At 44.8% G+C, this 19,829-nt stretch overlaps 1 protein-coding gene across 2 annotated transcripts in view; it reads right to left on the bottom strand.

The window, feature by feature from the left end:
* Nucleotides 1-19,829, bottom strand: part of plxna3 (plexin A3) — a 103,217-nt gene that overhangs the window by 30,115 nt on the left and 53,273 nt on the right. For both annotated transcript variants that reach the window (XM_072713038.1, XM_072713039.1), the window contains exons 6-9: nt 13,363-13,486; nt 13,019-13,175; nt 12,181-12,280; nt 7,084-7,198 (exon numbers count right to left, since the gene is read on the bottom strand). In XM_072713038.1, coding sequence (XP_072569139.1) covers nt 7,084-7,198; nt 12,181-12,280; nt 13,019-13,175; nt 13,363-13,486 — 496 coding nt within the window. The remainder of the gene's footprint in view (nt 1-7,083; nt 7,199-12,180; nt 12,281-13,018; nt 13,176-13,362; nt 13,487-19,829) is intronic.

The following is a 19,829-nucleotide window of genomic DNA, read 5'->3' as shown; positions in this document are numbered from 1 at the left end:
TGCAAGTGAACCATTTGTATCATTAATTTACACAGACACACATAAACAATGAATATAAAATCTGCTTCCTTCGTTAATTCAATTTAATTCATTTTCTTGGCATTTTATGAACTACAGTAAACCAAGTGACCACAACACGCTCCTTTGAAGAATGCCTCCTTCAGACTGCGGACGGCAATAAGGCTGTGAAAAGCCATGCGGCGCATCTCGCTGGAGCCAGTGTGGCGACGCACGTCGCTGTGAAAGTGCTGTCATAAAGGGAGCCACGCCTCTGACGGAGCCATTCCTCCACCAGCTGCTTTTCCCCCTCTTCCCCCCCAGAAGGCTGTTTCCCTGGTGCTGATTAGCACCCCATTAAGACAGACTTGGCAGTTTACAGCCTGTTGACAGTGTTTCCATTAACCTTATTGTGCAGATCCTAGTTATTACAAAGCTAAGCACTTTCCTCTGTTGAAACATTAAAAATCACTGCCCTAGGTGCAGTACATATGCGCACACAGGCTCATGGGCGTTCATTCTTACAGACTGACCACACACACGCACACATGCATACACAAACGTGCACACACGCGTGCATACAGACACACACTCACATTAAGGATCTATCTTTCTATATATATATAATGACAGTGAACAAAAAATGTGCCCACAAGGTCAAAATAACAGGTTTTGGAATCGCACGCACACACAGACACACACACATACACAGATTCGGTCACGTTTGCCAACTGACCACAGACACAAACAAACACTTGACGCACTCATGAACTGACCCCAAACACAACATTCTTACTGCACACCCTTGGTGTGGAGTCTGGAAACATCACTATTCACTCGCACACACTTTTCCTTCCTTTGTTTACTTGTTCCGTCTCTCTCTTCATCCCTCTCAGTTTGGCCATTAATCTCATTAACTTTATACGCTATAAAATTTCCTGCTTTCATCTGGCTGGGAAACGTGACTCCAAATCTTTTGATAAAAATGCTACAGACAAAACACTCGTGCCAGCAATGCTCCCTGCTTATCTCCCCATTTCAGTAGCGCCTCCTAGAGGGCAGCTGTGGAAGTGACACAGCACATGGCATTTCCGCAGGTCGCGCGGCGCCACACATTAAAGCTGAAACATTGCCTGTGTGAGCCCGCTTTCGGTGTTCCACACGCCAAGACCCGAAAGTGCTGCAATTCAAGACGGATAACTGCTCAAACACTTACTGAATAACAGCGACACGGCCCGTACAAGGACGTCATTTCCTTATTAATCCCCACCTGTGTTTCTGTCCAGGTATCTTCCATCAAGCTTTCAGGGCTTCTGAAATTCACCATCATATTCAATTATGAACACTATCTACGCTATACATCACTTTTATGAATGATAGCAAAAATGTGATACGCAGATACACAGTTTTGGAACTTCTTTAACGCAGCCTTAATTAGGATATTGTAATGGAATACAGCCCCATATCAGACTGTAGGCGTCAGAATGAGGTCTAAGCGAGCTCATGAATTAATACATTTGACAGGCAAAATATATTTGTCTTTGTTGCTGAAAACATTCTGCAGAAATGAAATTTTACATGCATTATATGAACCAAATTTTGTGCATCTTTGAAGTATTGCAGCTTTGAGTCTCAGTACTCTTATCAAACTATTTTGATTACTTTATTGCCATATGAGTATTACTTCATATGGGATATTTTCATTCAATTGGTGCAGTGTTTGTTCTTTATTTGCTCTACCACATCACTTGTCTTCTGTTATTCTGGAAAGTGTCAGTTTAGCTCCTATTCACCACCAAAACGCCGGTGCTCCCCAGGCTTGTTTGATGCTGCTGTAGGACATTTCCGGCCTGTGCTATAAGCAGCAGGAGAGGAGTCTGCGTCTGCGAGGACCTTAACCTTCTACAATCTGCACCAGCAAGCAGCAACGAGACAAGATGGTGTAAATGTCCTGACGCTTTGCTATTTTACCCTGGGAAGGCAGCCATTGTCAGGGGCTCCAGATGCGGGCCGTAAAGGCCGAGTCTCGTGGCGAGGAATGGGCCCCCAAATGGCTTCTTGGTGACAGACACACGCAGAGCCGCTTCCTGCCTGCTGGAGCTGTCGCAGCTCTGATCTGCAGGATCACTCCCCACCCGAGGCCTGGGCCCCCTGCCACACTTCCTGTGGGACTAATGGCTCCTCTGTCACTCATCCCTCAATTAATTACCGGCCCGCCACTCATTAATAAAGGGTCTTCCCACAGAGACCCGGCGCCAAGGGGACCGGTTAGCAGTGTTGGAGGGGGAGCGAGGCTCTTCCCGATCCCCCGGCGCTTTGGGAATGGCCGACACGAAAGCGAGTCTTCCCGGGCTGGATCTCATAGGAGCAACAAGGGGCTCCTTTTAAAGTTAACAAATAGCGCAGAGTGATTACATTTTGTTGTTGTAATTAACAGTAAGGCGAATGCGTGATGATACTGGGTGCTTTCTGTACCCATGGCATCAGCGGCGTATAGAGATGTCAGAGATAGCCGGGAGATTTGAGGGGGGGTGGATTTGTTCATATCAGAACTGTTTACTCTGAAGAAGCCATAGAGAAGCACAGAAAAACAGACAGACTGACAACTAATACGGAAAGCAACTGCAGTGAGAGCCACGAGTGGCAGTGACTGCACGTCACTAACGGTTAAACCACCAAACCAATTTATGTGGGATAAATGAGGACAGTTTCTCTGCCAATAAAACACAACCACAACAATTAAATCCACGACTATAAAAGACACTCCAAAGTAGAGCTAGGTGGCAATTCAGGCCCCCTTCTGGCTTTATGTTAGTGCTCACTCCTCGCAGTTCAAACTGCTCTGTAACCCGCAGGAAGCCATAACTTTCCCATGTTTAATATTCATGAATTCAGTTATTTTTGGCCCGTCTTTAACAATTCCAACTTTCATCCATGCCGAACATTCGGATTACCAAGTGTTGAGTAAGACTGAGGTTTTCTTACGCGGAGAATTGCGGCCAGTACTCCGGCTCCCTTTCTGTACACAGAGGAGCTGCGTAACGTGTGAGATTAACAGCGGGACAAGACAACATGCTACACATTACTCCATGGAAACTGAAACTTTCAAACAAAGTTCGGGGGGAAGGTGGCTCAGATGAGGGGGTAGAAACTAACCAGAGCCCTGGTCTTACCACCTAATCGTCGTTCCCTCCACTGTTAAGACACCATAATGAGTCTTGTTTTCATTCTTGGCAGGATTTTAGCGGAAGACGCCTGAAGTTAAAGTTAGCTACCCTCTTGCTCTGGCATCTTCTATGGCAGACTCCCACCATAAAGCAAGCCGCTGTGTTGTGGATTACCGAAGCCCGTGCAGTCTGGGTACCGCTGGGGGGCCGGCGGACCTGCTCTCAGTCAGGAGGCTGCATCCCCGGCCTGTGCTTGAGCCAACCCCTGGAGCATTGGCGGCTACGCTAAAGCTGCACTTGAACCCAGAGCCAAGTCGGCCCCAGTGTCTGAGAGCCGAGAGCCCCGCTGTAGCTGGGGAGAGCTGCACTTCGGGCCAGCAGTCAGCGGGCCAAGGAGGACGCAAACAGAGACGATGATTTCAGGCAGCCATTCTGACGTCTGATGAAAGGAGGTCACTACTGCAAAACAAATGTGATTACAGATTTATTTTTTCTTTCAAACTACCATGAGAAAATGCAGAGCTTAGAATAGATGTTTTAATTAGACTTATATAATGCTTGATTTTATAAATGTGTGTGTGTGTGTGTGTGTGTGTGTGTGTGTGTGGTCTAGGTATACCTTATCTTGTGGGGACCAAATATCCCCACAACGTGATGAATACCCGTTTTTTTTTTTTACCTTATGGGGACCAGTTTCCTGGTCCCCAAAAAGATATGATTACACGACTGTGTGTGTGTGTGTATGGGGGAGTGTACACTGGCCTGTTTCTCCAACATTATCCCTCCAGTATCAACAGTGTGTGAGTCACTCATTTTCGCTGAGTAACTCTTTTTCCAGAGGAGATAAGGAGATTGTCAATGCCCGTACTGGGGGTGGGGGAGCGGGCGGGCGGACGGGGGAGCGGGCGGGCGGACGGGTGGGCAGGCCGGGCGAGTGACTGGCACGTCTCCGCGTCGCTGCTGGCGCTGTCTGATAAGCACAGATAGGGCATCTCTTTGATGTTCAGTTAAGTGTAAAATTAAAATGTGCCAAAAGCCGACGGCGATGCGTCTCTCCCGGGTTCCGCAGGAAGAGAAGGGGCTTTTCTTCCTTTCTGTAATTCCTCCTATCTTCATGCTCACCCCTACACCATTCAGGGAGGGATTTTTTTATGTTTTAAGGTGGATGCTAACTGTGTGGGTTATTCTTATTTAACGCCAATATTAGTTGCTCATTACCTGGCAAATTATCCCGTCTTTACCTCCTTCGCTCATTATCCGCTGATATGCATCCATTCAGTCAGCATATCAGTTTCAATTAACCTCTAGCTCCTCTGTAAACCTATGACAATGGACGCCAAATTCACTTAGATGGGATTAACAAAATGTCTTACCATCCGGTTCTAACCAGCAAGCTTTATACACTGAATTTAAAATGCAAACAAACTCACTGAGAAAAGGTTACCGTCAGTTTACAGTAAATATGCCGGCACCAAAAAATAAAACTGAGAAGTTTATTGGTTATTTATAGTTACTGCTTGCACGTCAATGCAAGATATGCTCAAAATAGGTACTTAATAGCATTACTCAAGTCAGTCGCTTGTGGCTAAACCTATATGGCCTCTCAGTCGTCGTTGGAAAAGTATGATCACAGTAACCATAAAAGTCATTGAGATTACTTCAAGGCTTGATAGAGACCAATAAAAGAATAAGCGACTGCCATTTTTTTTAATAATGTAACCAAACAGAGGCTGGAGGCAGTAATAACTGGGCCAATTCGACTAAACTTTCTAAACATGGAGTTTATGAGCGGCTGAAGGGTATGTTTTAATCCAGGAAAATAAGTGCAATTGCATCAAAGCGCAGTTCTGGGTATCAGTCAAACCATCAGCATTTACTAGCATATGAAGGTCCTGGTGATCAGACAGCCATAGGCAGGGGCCTTGCAAATGCAATTTGGGTTGTTTTCATGTGTTCTTTATGGGGGGGGGGGGGGGGGGCACGTGATGGGAGCTGCACACTAAAAACCAGCCGTGCTGCTCCTAAGCCCCAGCGATGCCCTTTGTGTTGACATTAAGGAATTCCCTACCCAACATGAGCTGTGCCTGCCCACATACACACACACACACACACACACACACACACACACACACACACACACACACACGCTTGCCTAACGCAGCTGTAGCAGTCCCAGCTGCAGCTTTCGCATGAGCCCTGGGCTACTGAACTGGGTCTGAAATCTACTCGAGTGTGAAATCAATGTGTTCTGAGGCACCGAGAGGGGAGATGGAGGGGGAGGGGCAGGGTGGTGGGGGGGGGGGGAGATGCCTTATAAATCTCAGCAGTTAGTAGGACAATTATGTCACTGTCACTCAGTGCAGAGGATATGCGGCCAAGACAGACCTTCCACACTTAAACGAAGACAGGCCCAAGGGACAGAAAGATCACATGCAGTGACACCAGCACTGTCTTACCTTGGAGTCACACAACGGAAGAAAAACCTGCATCACTGTACTTTGGGCCAGTCTGACTTTCACTTACGGCAGTTAAAGAACACCTAACAGTCAGAGTCTAGCCGAAGAGCTGCGATTCTCTGGTCAATGAAGAAACACATAAATAACATTTTTCCGTTATGCTAAAAAGAGCAACACTTAACATGCCATTAAAAACGACTCACATATTAACACGTTTATCACCATTAACAATAGAGCGCCAGGGAAGCCTCTGCTTCATCTGGATATCGACACCGTAAACAAACAGAGCTGGCTGCTACCTGCTATATTAACAAATAATGTACCTTCATAAATTGTTTATCTCAGAATGACAGCTATTGACATTATACTGTCAGCATCTTAATTGTCCAGCTAATACCCTGTTTTGTAGCTGGCAAACCGTAATGATTCAAAAAGAAAAAAAACTGATATGGCACTAATATAATGTACAATTGGCATTTATTAACAGACGTACTTTTTAGTGTAATTACGTTAAACCCTTTGGGATACCCAGGTCATGTTATGACCACGATTTGTGTTGCTCCACAATCCTATAAATGTAGTTATTAGATGTATAACAGCATTTTGTCTTTGCTTAGGCCTCTGGTCGCCGTCGTTAGACATGGGAGAGTGGAACGGCACGCTGTTGCGATTCACAGCGGGATTAGAGGTACACCTCTCAGGTCGACACAGACCCTATCCGTAGCAAACACCACAGGTATGAATCTAAAATAGCAGGTCAGCTATGAACTATGATCACAACCCCCTAGGGTTAAAGTATGAAGTTTCATTACTTTTCCAGCTCAGAGACTCTTGGCTTTTGCCCATTGAGAGCCATAAACTTCTGTGCTCTTGGTCAACAGTTTCTTGTTGGGAGTTGAGCCTAGTCTGATTGGGGAAACAAACAAAAAAACACACAGCCAGCTGAAGCTAGTAATCTGAGACTGGAGCACAGCACCCTCACCTCCGTGCCGAACCTAAATGAGATGTTGCCGGAATAAAGAAATAACATGCGCAACTCTATGACCTACTTTTATCGACTGCCTCTCTTTGGGGCTCTCCGGGGCTGGGAAAAACTCAGAGAACCTTTCCGCCACTCCTTCAGAGAGGGGGCTAAATTAAATGATTTTTGCTTTTGAATAGATGCCTATCGCAGAAAAGGACAAAGGAACCAAGCTGCAACTAAAAGGGAAAGGGAGAGGAAAGGCGGGGGAGGCCCTCCAAGCGAGAATGGTGACATGCGGTAGAGCTACCATCAAAGGTGCGATTGTGGGGGAGGGACAATGGGGACAGTGTGGGAGGCGGGCAGGGGCCACGACCCAGGTCTCACCGGGTCACGACCAGGTTAGGCCTCATTCACAGGCTAACCCGGGTCACAGGGGCCGGGCTACAGCGATACTGTGCCCCCCCCCCCAGAGCCCGACCGGAGCCGCCATACACCCTACCTCAATGTTGCTCACGCGTCCCTCGTGGAAGGAGCAGTCGGCCAGGTTGTTGGTGCAGATGTGCCGGTATTTACACCAGTTACAAGGGAAAGGGCTCTTCACACAGGACAGGCACCTGGGGAGGGAGAACAAGGGTCAGGAAAGCGGACAGCAAGAGCCACTGCCAGCCCATAATGCTTCTGCAGGCCGACGGTGGGCTGCAGTCAGATTTCAGAGCTTTTATGTCTCTTCCCATGTAATTAACCTCTCCTAGCTTAACACAATGGCAACTCAAATCCATCTGGCCCAAAGAATCCATGCACATTTTCTAGGTGCCTTTCAATTAACATCTAATTACGCCTTAAATGGAAAGAAAGCATTAGAACTTCTGATGTGCGTGATGATTCCAATTACATGATTACAACCGAGGGCATTACTGAGTCCCGAGACACAGGAGGTTCTGGAGAAGCAAGACCAAACATCCACCTCAATAACAAGGAAAGAGCTCATGTCTCAAGCCCAGAATGACTCGTACTTTTAAGATTCGTACATTTGTCTTTAATCTTGGAGAAGCACTGCTTCTCTTCTCCCTAAGACATGCTGAAAGGCACAAAGCAATGTTGAACGATGGAGGCTGGGCGGATTCACATCTCATCATATCCCCAGCTCTGTGGCTACTGTGAAAAATCCCCCCCAGAAGGCATTGAGAAGCGTGAGCGAACCCACGTCACACGTACACGCTGCCTGTCAAAACAATGCAAAAAACAATGTTCCTGCTGCGTCTGCAATGACGGGAATCCACATTTGCATTTTGCGAGTCTGTCACAGATATATTCTTCACAAATCTTAATGCGGATTCCATTGCATTTACATTGGTGGGGGGGGGGGGGTTCTTTGGTCTTGCTATCATCTGATTCAGGTGTTTTCTGGTAGCATCAATGAATCTAGGCAAACAATAAAAATCTGACCACTGGAAGCACCCTGGTGTAGCACTCTGCTAACCAGCACAGGAAAACACTGTAAACACTGCAAACTTCTGCTGAAATGTACACTGTCAGCTGCGCCCAGGGTACTCCTTCTAAACTCAGTAAGATCACTGATAATTTCAGCAGTCTGACAAAAGTACCCCCCCCCCCCCCAAAAAAAAGCAAGAAAAAAAAAAACCACATGCAACAAGGTTAGCGCTTTTGAAATCCTGCTTCCAGACTGGTTCGGCACTGACCAGCTGCAGCATGTTTAGTTCCCGTTTCGGTGCTCGGAGGCGATTCTGTAAATAGCCGAGTTACATCTTAACCGGAGGGCCACGGCGTTCAGAAATCATAGTCAGCGGTTACGCGCAAAGGAAAACCAAAAGCGACAGGCTGCAGATGGGCACGCTAACTGTGTATGTATAGTGAAGCAGAGGGAGACGGGCTCCAATATTTAGTCATATTGAATTTTCTTCTTAGCTTACATTAGGGAAAAGCAGTTCACTGCAATAGCCTGAAACGACGCATATTTTCTGGAAAGATATGATTGCACAGTTCTAGCTTCGGTGCTGCCCTCTTGACTTTCACAGGTGGCCATTATCCCAGAGGATGAAAGGGGGAAGGGGGTTCTCTTGGGTGGCTGAAGAATTGTGGGGGGCGGGGTTTAATGGCAACGTGGGGGAAGGGGGGTGAGGGTAGATGTGGTGCTAGTGTTGTCCGCCAGTCATGCCAGAGGGGGAAACAATTCAAGGGCTAAATGTTCCCACAGGGCTTTTGTGAGATCAGGAAATCTGGCGCAGGCTTCAAGCGCACCGCTCTGGCAAGGTAGGCCTCAGTCGGCGTCGCCATGGCAACTGCAGGGCCCCAGCATGGATCTCGCTCTCTCGCTTTCCCACATTGGAGAATTGATTGTTGCGTATGCATTCTGCTAACGGACAGGACAATTTTATGCCCTAAAAATAGCATTATTTAGCTACTATCAAAGGTGACAAATATGTTTGCACATGCAAACTAAATGCAGAAAACATCAGTCCTGATTCCTGATGCACACGTTCACCGCTACCCCCGATCAGACCGTGATATTTACCTGAGCAGCCTCATTACGCATGCACAATCCTTCACAGATTAATTAAACAGTTTATTCTTGATTATATGTGCAAACTGCAAAAACCAAATCATAAATAGTTGCAAATTAAATATGAAAGCAGAGTGCATGGGCGTGAGCTTTGACACATTTTTTCTCCACAACATACTAACAACTACCAATTTAATCAGTTTAACAAAACAGAAATTTTACAATTGAGCCAGTGGGTGGATCCCTTGGCTGACGGAGGACATTTAAACAATTGAATGGTTAACTGGAGACACACAAAAGCTGCATTATGGTATCAAACCTACTGTCTAGGTATGGCACCACGCTGCAGTGAGGTTACTAGGGGTCACAGGGAACCCAAGTTCTGGCTTTTCAGCAGTGTGCATGACTGCAGATCGTTCGGGCCTGAACAGAACATCTGGGGAGCCCGTGACCGTCTCACTGCAACACCTGACAATTCACAACATCCTTTAGACGTGTGAATCCAGAAAACACCATGTATCGCATGGGGACGAGGACCCCCCCCCCCTCCCCTAATGCCATAAAAATACAGCCTGGTAACTGCATGGGAAGCCAATGCTGCTAAAGCATCCCATCTTATCATCGATTCTACTGCAGGGTATTTGGGACATGCAGCCCTGGTTAATATTTCATTACCTCAACAGTCAACTGTGCTGGTAAACAACATGTCAGGTGGGAATTCTTTGGTATAATTAATGACAACTGCTGCTATTCATGCATGCGGACCATCAATTTTACTTTCTGTCACTGCACTGGCTCAAAAAAAAGAAAAAAAATGAAAAATCAGCACCATGATGCTTTGAAGCTCTACAACCTGCTCAAAATGCTTCATTAGCTTCCATTACTCTGGACTGTATTTGCAGTGGCTGCTTTGAGGCTCTGCCTTTCACTGCATGGACTTCTTCCACCTCTCAGCCGCTGACATGATGCTCCGCAGATGACTTGCGGTGTTGAGAGCTTCGACATCACTGCACACTGTCCGTCAGAGCCAAATGGGACAAGCTCACAGTTCCCAGGTTAAAAGATCCAAAGCAGGAGCTCCCACGATGAGGGAAGCCCTCCTATACAGCATAGCACACTGCCCTTGGGGTTAAAGGTCACTGTCAGCCACATATTTACACATAAAGCACCAGGTGACCTTGGAACTTCTCTGAAGTAATTGAGAACCAGAGAACAAAGGCAGAAACCCAGTGGTCACGACGCTGTCAGGCTTGGGTTCCACACTGACCACACTTAGTGAACATCCTCGTCACTCCTCCAAGAGACCACGATTCCCCACCGTGGTTCCACTTTGCTCAATACAGAACAAAATAACCAGCTCGCCTAACCACAACTGACCATAACTCGAACATCTCCTTCCTACCTCCAGGTATAGAGGGAAACTAGCTGAGGAAGCACTGGTCTCAGAGACCTGCAGGGTATCACGCTGCCCTGCCATGACTACCTGAGTAGATCCCAGTCCAGATCAACACCGACATCACTGATCCAACCTAGTGTTTCAGGCATCACCAAGCTGGCCTCAACAATCAGAGAGAGCGGAAGAAAAGAGAGCTACAAGCACAAGGCTGCAGTAGTGTCAGCCACTGGGACCATTCTGTCTCCATTCTGCAGGATGGGCTCCTACCCAGCATGGCGTCGCACGCACTCAGCTGCTAAGGTGACACAAGCCAAGATCTACCGAAGGGGGCCATGACGACGTGCCGCGTTGCTGAAGTGGCATGTTACAGGGCTGTAGGGATGGGCATGTGCACTTCAGGAAGACGGCCTACTCGGCACACCTCAAGCATGGCCAAGAACCAGCATTCCATGGGTGCTGTGAAGGATATACAAGCCTAAAAGGTTGTTTAGTGGCTTATTCCAAAGCAGAAATTTACCGTGATCAACAGGCACCATCGTCAAAGCTGACTCACTGTATTACTGCATCGTTTTTCTTTTTGAAAAACCCATCAACCATTCACTTTTACTAACATGACCTTACTTTTCCTTCATATTTTATCGTTTGAGTGCTGCCACGTGGTTCCCTACAACATGACCACATCCGCAGTGCAGAATATTACGAGGGCGAAGAAGCCCCTGGATTTCATGCAGGCGGCGGGGAGCCACAAAGGGCCCGACGTCCAACACAAATATAAAAAGGCAAGTTAAAAAATGGACAAAGGCAAAACACGGAAGCAGTGGCCTGCACCTCTAGTAGTGACGCTGTACTTGTTACTGTCCCACATCAAGAGTAGTTGCAGAGTAACTTACAAATTTCAATTTAGATTAAGCACACAGTTCAAGAAAACATACATTCTTCATTCATGGACGTCCCTTCAAGACATTTCAGAACATCTGAATGCCCAGATATTTTTTTCAAAAAGCAAAGTGTTTAATAATGATGACCTCACTTCACGAGAGAGCTGTATCTGCAGAAGCTTGCCTTTACTGTTCCCAAACACAGACTCAGTGCAGACAAAAACAGAATAGACTATAAAGAGAAACAGAAAAGGCTAAACTGATTATTGTCCTATTCTATTAAAATAAGCAAAAAGACAGTGCATTGCCTGTGCATGTCTGCCATTACAGAGGATTCATAAAGCGCATATTGACTAATAAAAAGGCAGCCGTAAAGTTAATTACTTCTACACGCCTTCATGACTTCTATTAATGGCAAATTGCTAATCTACTGGAAGCTGGCTAGCTGGTATTGTTGGCTTGTCGGGTTTCAAATAATCTTTGGGAAACATCGCTCCCTGACACTGGCTGGTGAATAGTGCCTTTTGCACGGCCACTTGGAGCGGCAGTGAGGAAACGTTCCTGTTTGACCCGTTAGTGCGACTTATGGGCTCATGACCAGATGTTCTCGTCTCCGTGTTAAATTCTTCATTACCTGCCACACAACAGTAACTAGTCTGTATGCTATAGACAGCACGCATGGAGAAACACCCTGCGTGGACTTCCTTTTTGAGGTTGGTGTATTCATTCCTCAGAAATAAGTGTGCTTTATTCCCCCCTTTGCATGCAGTTTTTTTTTTTTTTTAATAAAAAGATACTCACGACTGGAGAACGCTGCAGTTGTAAAAGATGAAATCCGTGGTGATGAATTTGTGTCCAGTTTCCGTGGACCTGAGGGACAATTTGACCACGCGTTTGTCCCCTGCAAAGAGAAGCACTTTTACTTAGCGAAGTGGTTGCTCTTACGGGGTATTAAGAACCACAATTTTACACTCTATTAGGCCCTGAGGAAATCCACAAACATGCTGAAAGTCTGACTGAATGTGCCCTTCCAGTACGCAGTATAATATCCACTGGGCGTTCTGGTTAAACATATCACCGTCCCCTTACAGCACACACTAAAACTTCAATTATTTTGGCAAAACCTTCCCAGGTGGACATTTGCAAATGCTGCTTGGGGCCACTGTCACAGCAGAACAGAGAATCACTGACAGGACAGACATTTAAGTTCAGAATGCAAATGTGAAATAGTCTATTTTTAAAAGTGAGCTGATTTAGCTGCGAATGCGCATACTACACATTTCATTCACTGTCAGAATTGAAACTGAGGGCTTTGCAAAACTGACACACTGGATTCAACTCTGGCTGTGTGAACATTTGGCAGCAGGTGAGGGCTGATTTTTTTTATGCTGTAATGCACTGTTTTTTTGGATTAGCTGTGCTCTAATGCTGAAATCGTATACGATAAAAATAACAGCGTTCCAGAATTATGTCTGTCCTTTGATGTGCTCGTTTCTGTATCTATATCAATTTGTAAACAACTTCAGCGCTTCACTTTACTCATGAGCTGGTTGGATCACCATCTACTAATATTTATAACGTTTAAAACGTGCCAACAGAAGGAGACAGCTTCCAGAAATAAACCCAGCGGCACACGTACCGTGACCCAGAGTGACGGATGGGACGTCCCGCAGCGAGGGAGACACGCAGAGGACGTGACCTTTGTCCAGTACCTCTCCCGGGCTCTCTGCCAGCCCCTCGAAAACGCAGGTGACCCCCTGAGAGAGACTGGGCACATTGCGCACCTTCACGGTGAGCTGACGTCCCAGAATGACGGAAACACAGGGTGAGGGGGGGACAAAATTAAACAGTCGTATCAGCTTGTATTCTACAAGAACGGTTTCTGTATTACACACTTTTCTGACGTGTGTTTGTAATTTTCGCATTTTTGTATCTATGTCTTGACCATAATGAAACCCTTTGTAAGATTCTCATGCGTGTTACCTGGACTGAGGCAGAGGTCACAGACATATTGCTGGGTACGACCTCAATGTCAACACACTGGTCCAGCTCAACATTAAAGCGCTTTGGCTCAGACCACTTCTCGCATGCTTCCTGTCTGGAGCACCTGAAAGACAGGCAAGGTATAAACAGATCATTCAAAACACCGCACTGAAGCCTATACCATCAGAACTCAGTCTACTTCAGTCTACGCTATTTAAGGCAAATGATCATGACGAGTCAATTCATTATTAGCAGCCTGCTCCTGGTTTTTTTTTTTTTTTTGAGGGTTTCATTGAAACTTTGGGTTGCTAAGCAACTGTATCTAGGTATCACATTTGGCAACGAAAAACAAGTCAGGTGCCTAAACCCAACCTGTGAAATGACACATTCTGTGATCAAATTAAAAAGAAATAAGTTTGCAAATGTAACCAGCTACAGTTATATAGGACTGTTGCGATTGTTAAATCTCCACAGGGACGATAAACAATATTTTCCATATTCAAAACCGATGTGGGACTAGGAACAAAGGACATGTATGAAGGACACACACTAGCATGCATTTCCATTAGGTCTCTGCACTGTTTACAAGGCGAGATTTCTCATAGCACACTCATTTATGCTAAAAATAAAACTGCTAGCAGTTTTAACACATTATATTAGCATTAAACAGTCAACATATTATCCAGAATTGTCTCGCATTTAAAATCACTGTTAGCAGAACACACTGTTATTCCAATACTACAGTTTTGACAATCAAACACTTTGACATGCCATAAAGAAAAGCAACAATGTGCGTGTTTACTTCTTTTAGCTACATGTTTTTTTTGTTAGCACAGAGTTAAAATCTTTTTCTTGGCACATTAATGCTACATCGCAGTCGGATATTAAAACATTTATAACATAAGTGCAACTGTCCGATGTGTTAAGTGCCATTAAAAGTTCCATGTCTGCATACAGCTGTGAAAGGAGCTGGCCAGGTCTCCATGGAGAAAGGTAGCATAGTGTACTTAAAACAAACAAAAAAAGAACTCACTTTTATAAAAATGCAATGGGGGGGGGGGGGGGGGAACCAACAAAACAACGAGACTAACATCTGTATTTAACAAAAATATTACAACAGGCTCAGACAATCAACCACCCACACAATTAAACAATTTATCCACTGAGCGCTGAACTGAAAACAACGTAATTGACAGAAATGCAGTACTATTACAGATAAATAAATCACAGGGCTTTAGACATCAAATCATGACAAAAATAATTTACAATTAACATAATAGAAATACAGTTAAATAAATATTCTGTCTACAAATCTTCTAGCTGCTTATCCTTTTACGCATATCCAAGGCAGCATCGGGCACAACACTGAGGTGTCACGCGCACGCACACAGACACACACACCCACGCACACACACACAGTGAGATTCGCAAATCTTGAGGTAAGAGGTGGCAGGGCTGCCCATTGAGCAATGCCACACCGCCTGCCTAAAGTAATATTAATTATACTAATCATGCCTGTTTCCATGTTCACACAACTAGTCAATAGTCAGCATATTGAGGCTGAACAGGTAACTACAGAAACACCAACAGAACGTGTCATCTCATTAATTCCAGAACTTCCCCCAAAGGGAATTTATTGATTTTTTTCCCCTCTTGTGCAATATATAGATATTGTATATTAAGTAAACATACTATGACGATGCTTTAAACTCATGATAAGAAATTTAATTATGATCGGTCATTGTTACATCAGTCAGATATTCCAAAACATGAACCTGTAGAGCCTCTCTACACGTCCGAATGAGCTTCCTTTTGCCATTTCTGAAAAATGAATTCCCCCAAATTACACTTCCAATCCTTGATAGAACTGGAAGAAATGGGTTTTGTGGTAAGTGGCTTCGTCTGGCCAGAAACGGCAGGCAAAGCCGGGCCGGGGGCCTCGCCTGGGGGGCCTCGTGGACCCTCGCTGCTGCCTTTTCTCCTGCCTCACCTCGGTGAGGACGAGGCGCGCGGAACACAGCGTCAATTAGCACAAGGAGCTCTGTGTTGGAGAAATGATAAGGTCAAATGGGGCCATAAATTGTCAAGTGAGGAGAATGTACTGAAGCGTTAAAAGACACGTGTGTGTGTGTGTGTGTGGGGGGATTCAGTGAGGGGGAGGTTGGGGTGCCACATTAACCTTTTCCGGAAGGCGCTCGCTGAATGCGGTACTTCATTTTAGCACAAGCTCATCCTTTTACCACACAAAATGAGGTCAAGCAGCTAACTACTTCACTACTAAATAAGATATTTCTCGAACAAATCAGTTCTCTATGTGTTCGTTATTTTATTTTTTTCCATAGGTTATTGAATTTGTTAATTTCTGCTGTGCTTTTAATGACCCCACAGACTGAATCTAACTACAGTATCCAGCAGCTCCATCCTAAAAGATTTTACCAGGTTAATTAGACAAAACCGCCAATTTATCCCCCCTCCCCCCCCCCGAACTGCCTCAAAATATTAAATGTATGAAATTATACATCGAGCAAGATGAAGGACTGAGATTTTTCTTCTAGGGGGGAGGGAGGTGTGTGTTAACTGGTGTGTGATGGGGACAGAGCGGAATGAGCAATCGAGCACATTAGACGTAGGAGATAGTCATGAAGTCCTGCTTTAATCATCAATACGACTTCAGTGATAAACGGGGACGAAGACTACGGCTTCATTGCAAATATAAAATATAGATGGGGAGCGAGTTTTGGGTCATTCTGTCATCTACAGAACCCTTTACAGGATTCAATAACCTTCAGCTTCCGGAATTTAGCTGACCTACTGATTTCTGCTAACATAAGCCCAAGTACCTGTGTAGGTGACCAGAAAGCAGCCGGCGGACTCTCCTTTACGTATGTTTACAGAATGTGGCGTATTCATTGAATTTGTATGGATATACAAGGCAAGTCAGTTTAAGATTGATTTTAATCTGGATGTTCCTTCCGGTAATGGCAATCTCATTTCCACAAGCCAATCATCAAACACCACTGCCAAAGACCAGCTTAAAGCTGATCAATTTATGAAATGGTCTATCATTACTTCAGTTCAGTTACTTAAACATCGCACTTCACTTCCTTCCCTCCTTCCATCCATCTTCTATACTTGCTTGTCCTATGCAAGGTTGCGGTGGTTTGGAGCCTGTTCTGGAAGTTATGGGCACAAGGCAGAGAACAATCCAGGATTGAGCACCAACCCAACGCAGGGCACATTTCATTATACTCTGAATTGTATTTCATTTTAATATAGATCAAGATTTTGTCAACATTATGAAGACTGAGAAAAAAGCCTTAAATATGAGGTTATGTTTAAGCATGAAGAGAATTTCCCCATGGGGAGCAATGAACTACCAATTTATTATTATTATTGTTATTGTTATTATTATTAATGATAATAATGATAATAATAATAATAGCATGAGTAAAAAGTAAAATCAGCTCTTCCTTTTAAAGAAAACAAGGCTGTTTTCCCAGTTACACAAAAAATAAGATAAGCACTGCAGAATCACTTGTCGATGACCTAAGCACAGTCTCTGCCTGATATAAAGTATGAACACATTATTACTAAGCACTGATAAAGCCTCAGGAAATTACAAATTACATTTGCACACAACAGTGATACCTAGAAATTAAGTCTAAAGTGGCCAGTTTCTCTGCTTTTCAAGAGACACAATATACAGGTCAGAAGAAATCACTAAACACCACTGGTTTGAATCACACTGCAAATCCATCTTCCAGTTTCCTATTGTTGCCATGGACACAGACAATTTCCCAGGGTGCATTTAGTTTTTCTCCCCTTATCTGGCTAGGCTAACATGGTGGCTCAAAGCTAAAGAGCCTCCAGGGAGCAGCTGAAAAGAGTAAGAGGCTGAGGTGGCACATGGGGAGGCTGCTTTTAAAAAGGGTCTCTTTAGCAACCCTTCAGCGTAGCTCCCCTCAGGGAGGGGAAAAGGGGCTTTGAAACAAAGTGGCATATAAGACTGTGTCCAAGGTTCAGTGCAATGAAATTGAAGTAATTAACTACTGTACTAACCGCTCCTTTTAAAGATCAATGCAAACCTTTAAAGTACAACATTCTTCTCCACAATATTCCTGGCAAAGAACGTTCAATAACGAAAATGGTTACATGAATATACTGTTTAGACTATTATCTACACAAATGGATCACTATCTTTCCTGTCGCGCTATACTTGGTAAACAGGAAGTTGGTTGATGTTTAATCACATAAGCCGTTCACATTAATGGTGCCATGAATTTGCACAATCGATGCACGTGAAGGGCCATTTTCTGTTTTTGTAATAATCCCACCTGCTAGGAGCTGTGGAAAACAGGATTTGAAATTGGAAATGCCACCCGAATATAGGCATTCTACCTTCAAAAGCTGAGTGTCAATTAAACAGAAGCAATTCTGGCAATTCCCATAGTGAGGACTGTCACTGGGAATTTCCAGAGGACATGAATTCTGCTCTCCAGTGACTCACTAGGTGAAAATACTACAATTAAACCTAATACTAGTGCTAATGATCTATAGGGGGAAGGGGGTGGGACTCGGTTTAGCATTAAAGAGGATTAGAGTTTTCATTAATTGCTTGAGTAGAAATTAATTCTAATATATGATTAAACAATATACCATTATAGTATTTTCCATATTGAAAAAAGCAAGTGATATCTAAAAGGGTAAACAAGCTAAGCTACTATTTGGCCACTGGAAAAGTCTCTTAATTAAATGGGTGACCCATTAGATAATAGCCTTAAGGTTGGACATAAACAGAGATCCTCTCTAAAGCATGTTGTTTGGAACCGAGGTGATTCTGCTGTACAAGGATATTCAGACTGACCCTCACAGCCGCCCAAAGAGGGGGAACAATGGCCTTCTTTCTTGGCCTCTTTAGACCTCCAACAGTGAAAGAACGCACAGTGCTGTGGGGAGGGGGTTATTGCCCCCGAGATGGATGTGGCTGCCACATTTCTTAATTTTACCCCACTACTCCCATTGTTCCCAGTTGAACATGTGGGCATTCATAGTCAAATAGCAGTCTGACAACTTGAGAGCCAGGAAACTTAGAGGGGCAGACGGTAGGCTTACTGAGCGTGCTCCTTAAAAGGCAGGATTTAGCCTCGCAATTGGGGATGTTGTGCGGAGAGAGGGGAAGCGAAATATGTGAATGGGGACAATTCTGCCATTGAATCTATTCTCATCACTTTGCTTGATCTCACACTAATTGCAGTGTGCAGTGGTTGTCACAAGGTCATGTAAATTCTGGGAATACAGCATTAATATGCAAAGAAATGTCATTTGCAAACTGGAGCTGCAAAGTCTATTCTAATTATTCCATCAATCCGAGATTTGCATCTTAATTAAAGATCTTTATCTTGATTAAGGTAAGGAAGAATTGAAAATATGGAAGTCTGGGCTTCTGAAATTCTTCACTAGTTTTTCTGAAGAGCCGAAGCTCAGACAAACACTGCAGTTTGTCCCCTCCCCGAACAACAGTGACCCACCCGCTACTTTTGTACAACATGAGGGGTGGCACAAGCATGAAGTCAGTCCATATCCTTTAGCTGCGGGGGGGGGACATCAATACTGCATTTAGCAAAATGCTCTCAGTTTCACAGTTAAGGAAATTACTTTTAATCCTGTCGTTTTAAATTTTGTTTGGAAACGATTTAAAGTTGCTTCTTCCTCATGGTGTGCATCATTGGTGGGATTTACCAGCACAGACCACTCCCATCAGCAATTACATACGCGTTTCCCTGTTGTTCCCACTGAAGACAAATGGGGTGCTTGTATATATTGATCCAAGGGAGTTTACCAAACCTGGGACGCACAGAGCAGGTCTAGCGAGGGCTTTGGGAGGGTGGAATGGCAGCGAGCCAGAGAACTCCAGCTGTTCAGGCATTCTCTGATTTAACAGCTGTTGCCCAAGGACTCTCAGGAACAGCACATCTGGGAGGTCTGCCACCTGCTACACTCTATGTAGGCCAGGTGAAAGTAACCTCAGGGCAGCTTCCTGATTGGCTGGCATAAATCCAGATGTGTCTAGGCTCGCACTGCATCACATATTGCATTGCTAGTCCCTCTGCTCTTTCGCCCTCCCCACACTGAATATGAATTCAGCATACATTATATCTGTCTTTTCATTTTCATTAGCTACCCACACAGGCAGGGTTACAGCGCCGGCGGGATAATTCCACAAAGGATGCGGTGTTATGAAAGTGCTTCTGGGATGGACCATGTAAGGAGGGCCAGCCCAGCACAAAGCAGGCACAAAAACACAAATTAATACACCAAGAGCAATTTACAGTTACCAATTCACAGGAACAGCACGCCCCTGGACTGGAGGAAATGCGATTATCCCAGAGAAATCACACAGGAACTGAAGGCGAAATGTCCACATGCTACGAAGGCAAGTCGAGGGTGACTTAGACAGCAACCCGCCA

The sequence above is a fragment of the Paramormyrops kingsleyae genome, chromosome 6 (genome assembly GCF_048594095.1).
Source record: "Paramormyrops kingsleyae isolate MSU_618 chromosome 6, PKINGS_0.4, whole genome shotgun sequence".
Classification (NCBI taxonomy): Eukaryota; Metazoa; Chordata; class Actinopteri; order Osteoglossiformes; family Mormyridae; genus Paramormyrops; species Paramormyrops kingsleyae.
The sequence above is the reverse complement of the archived record's forward strand: the minus strand, read 5'-3'. Positions and strand labels throughout refer to the sequence as shown.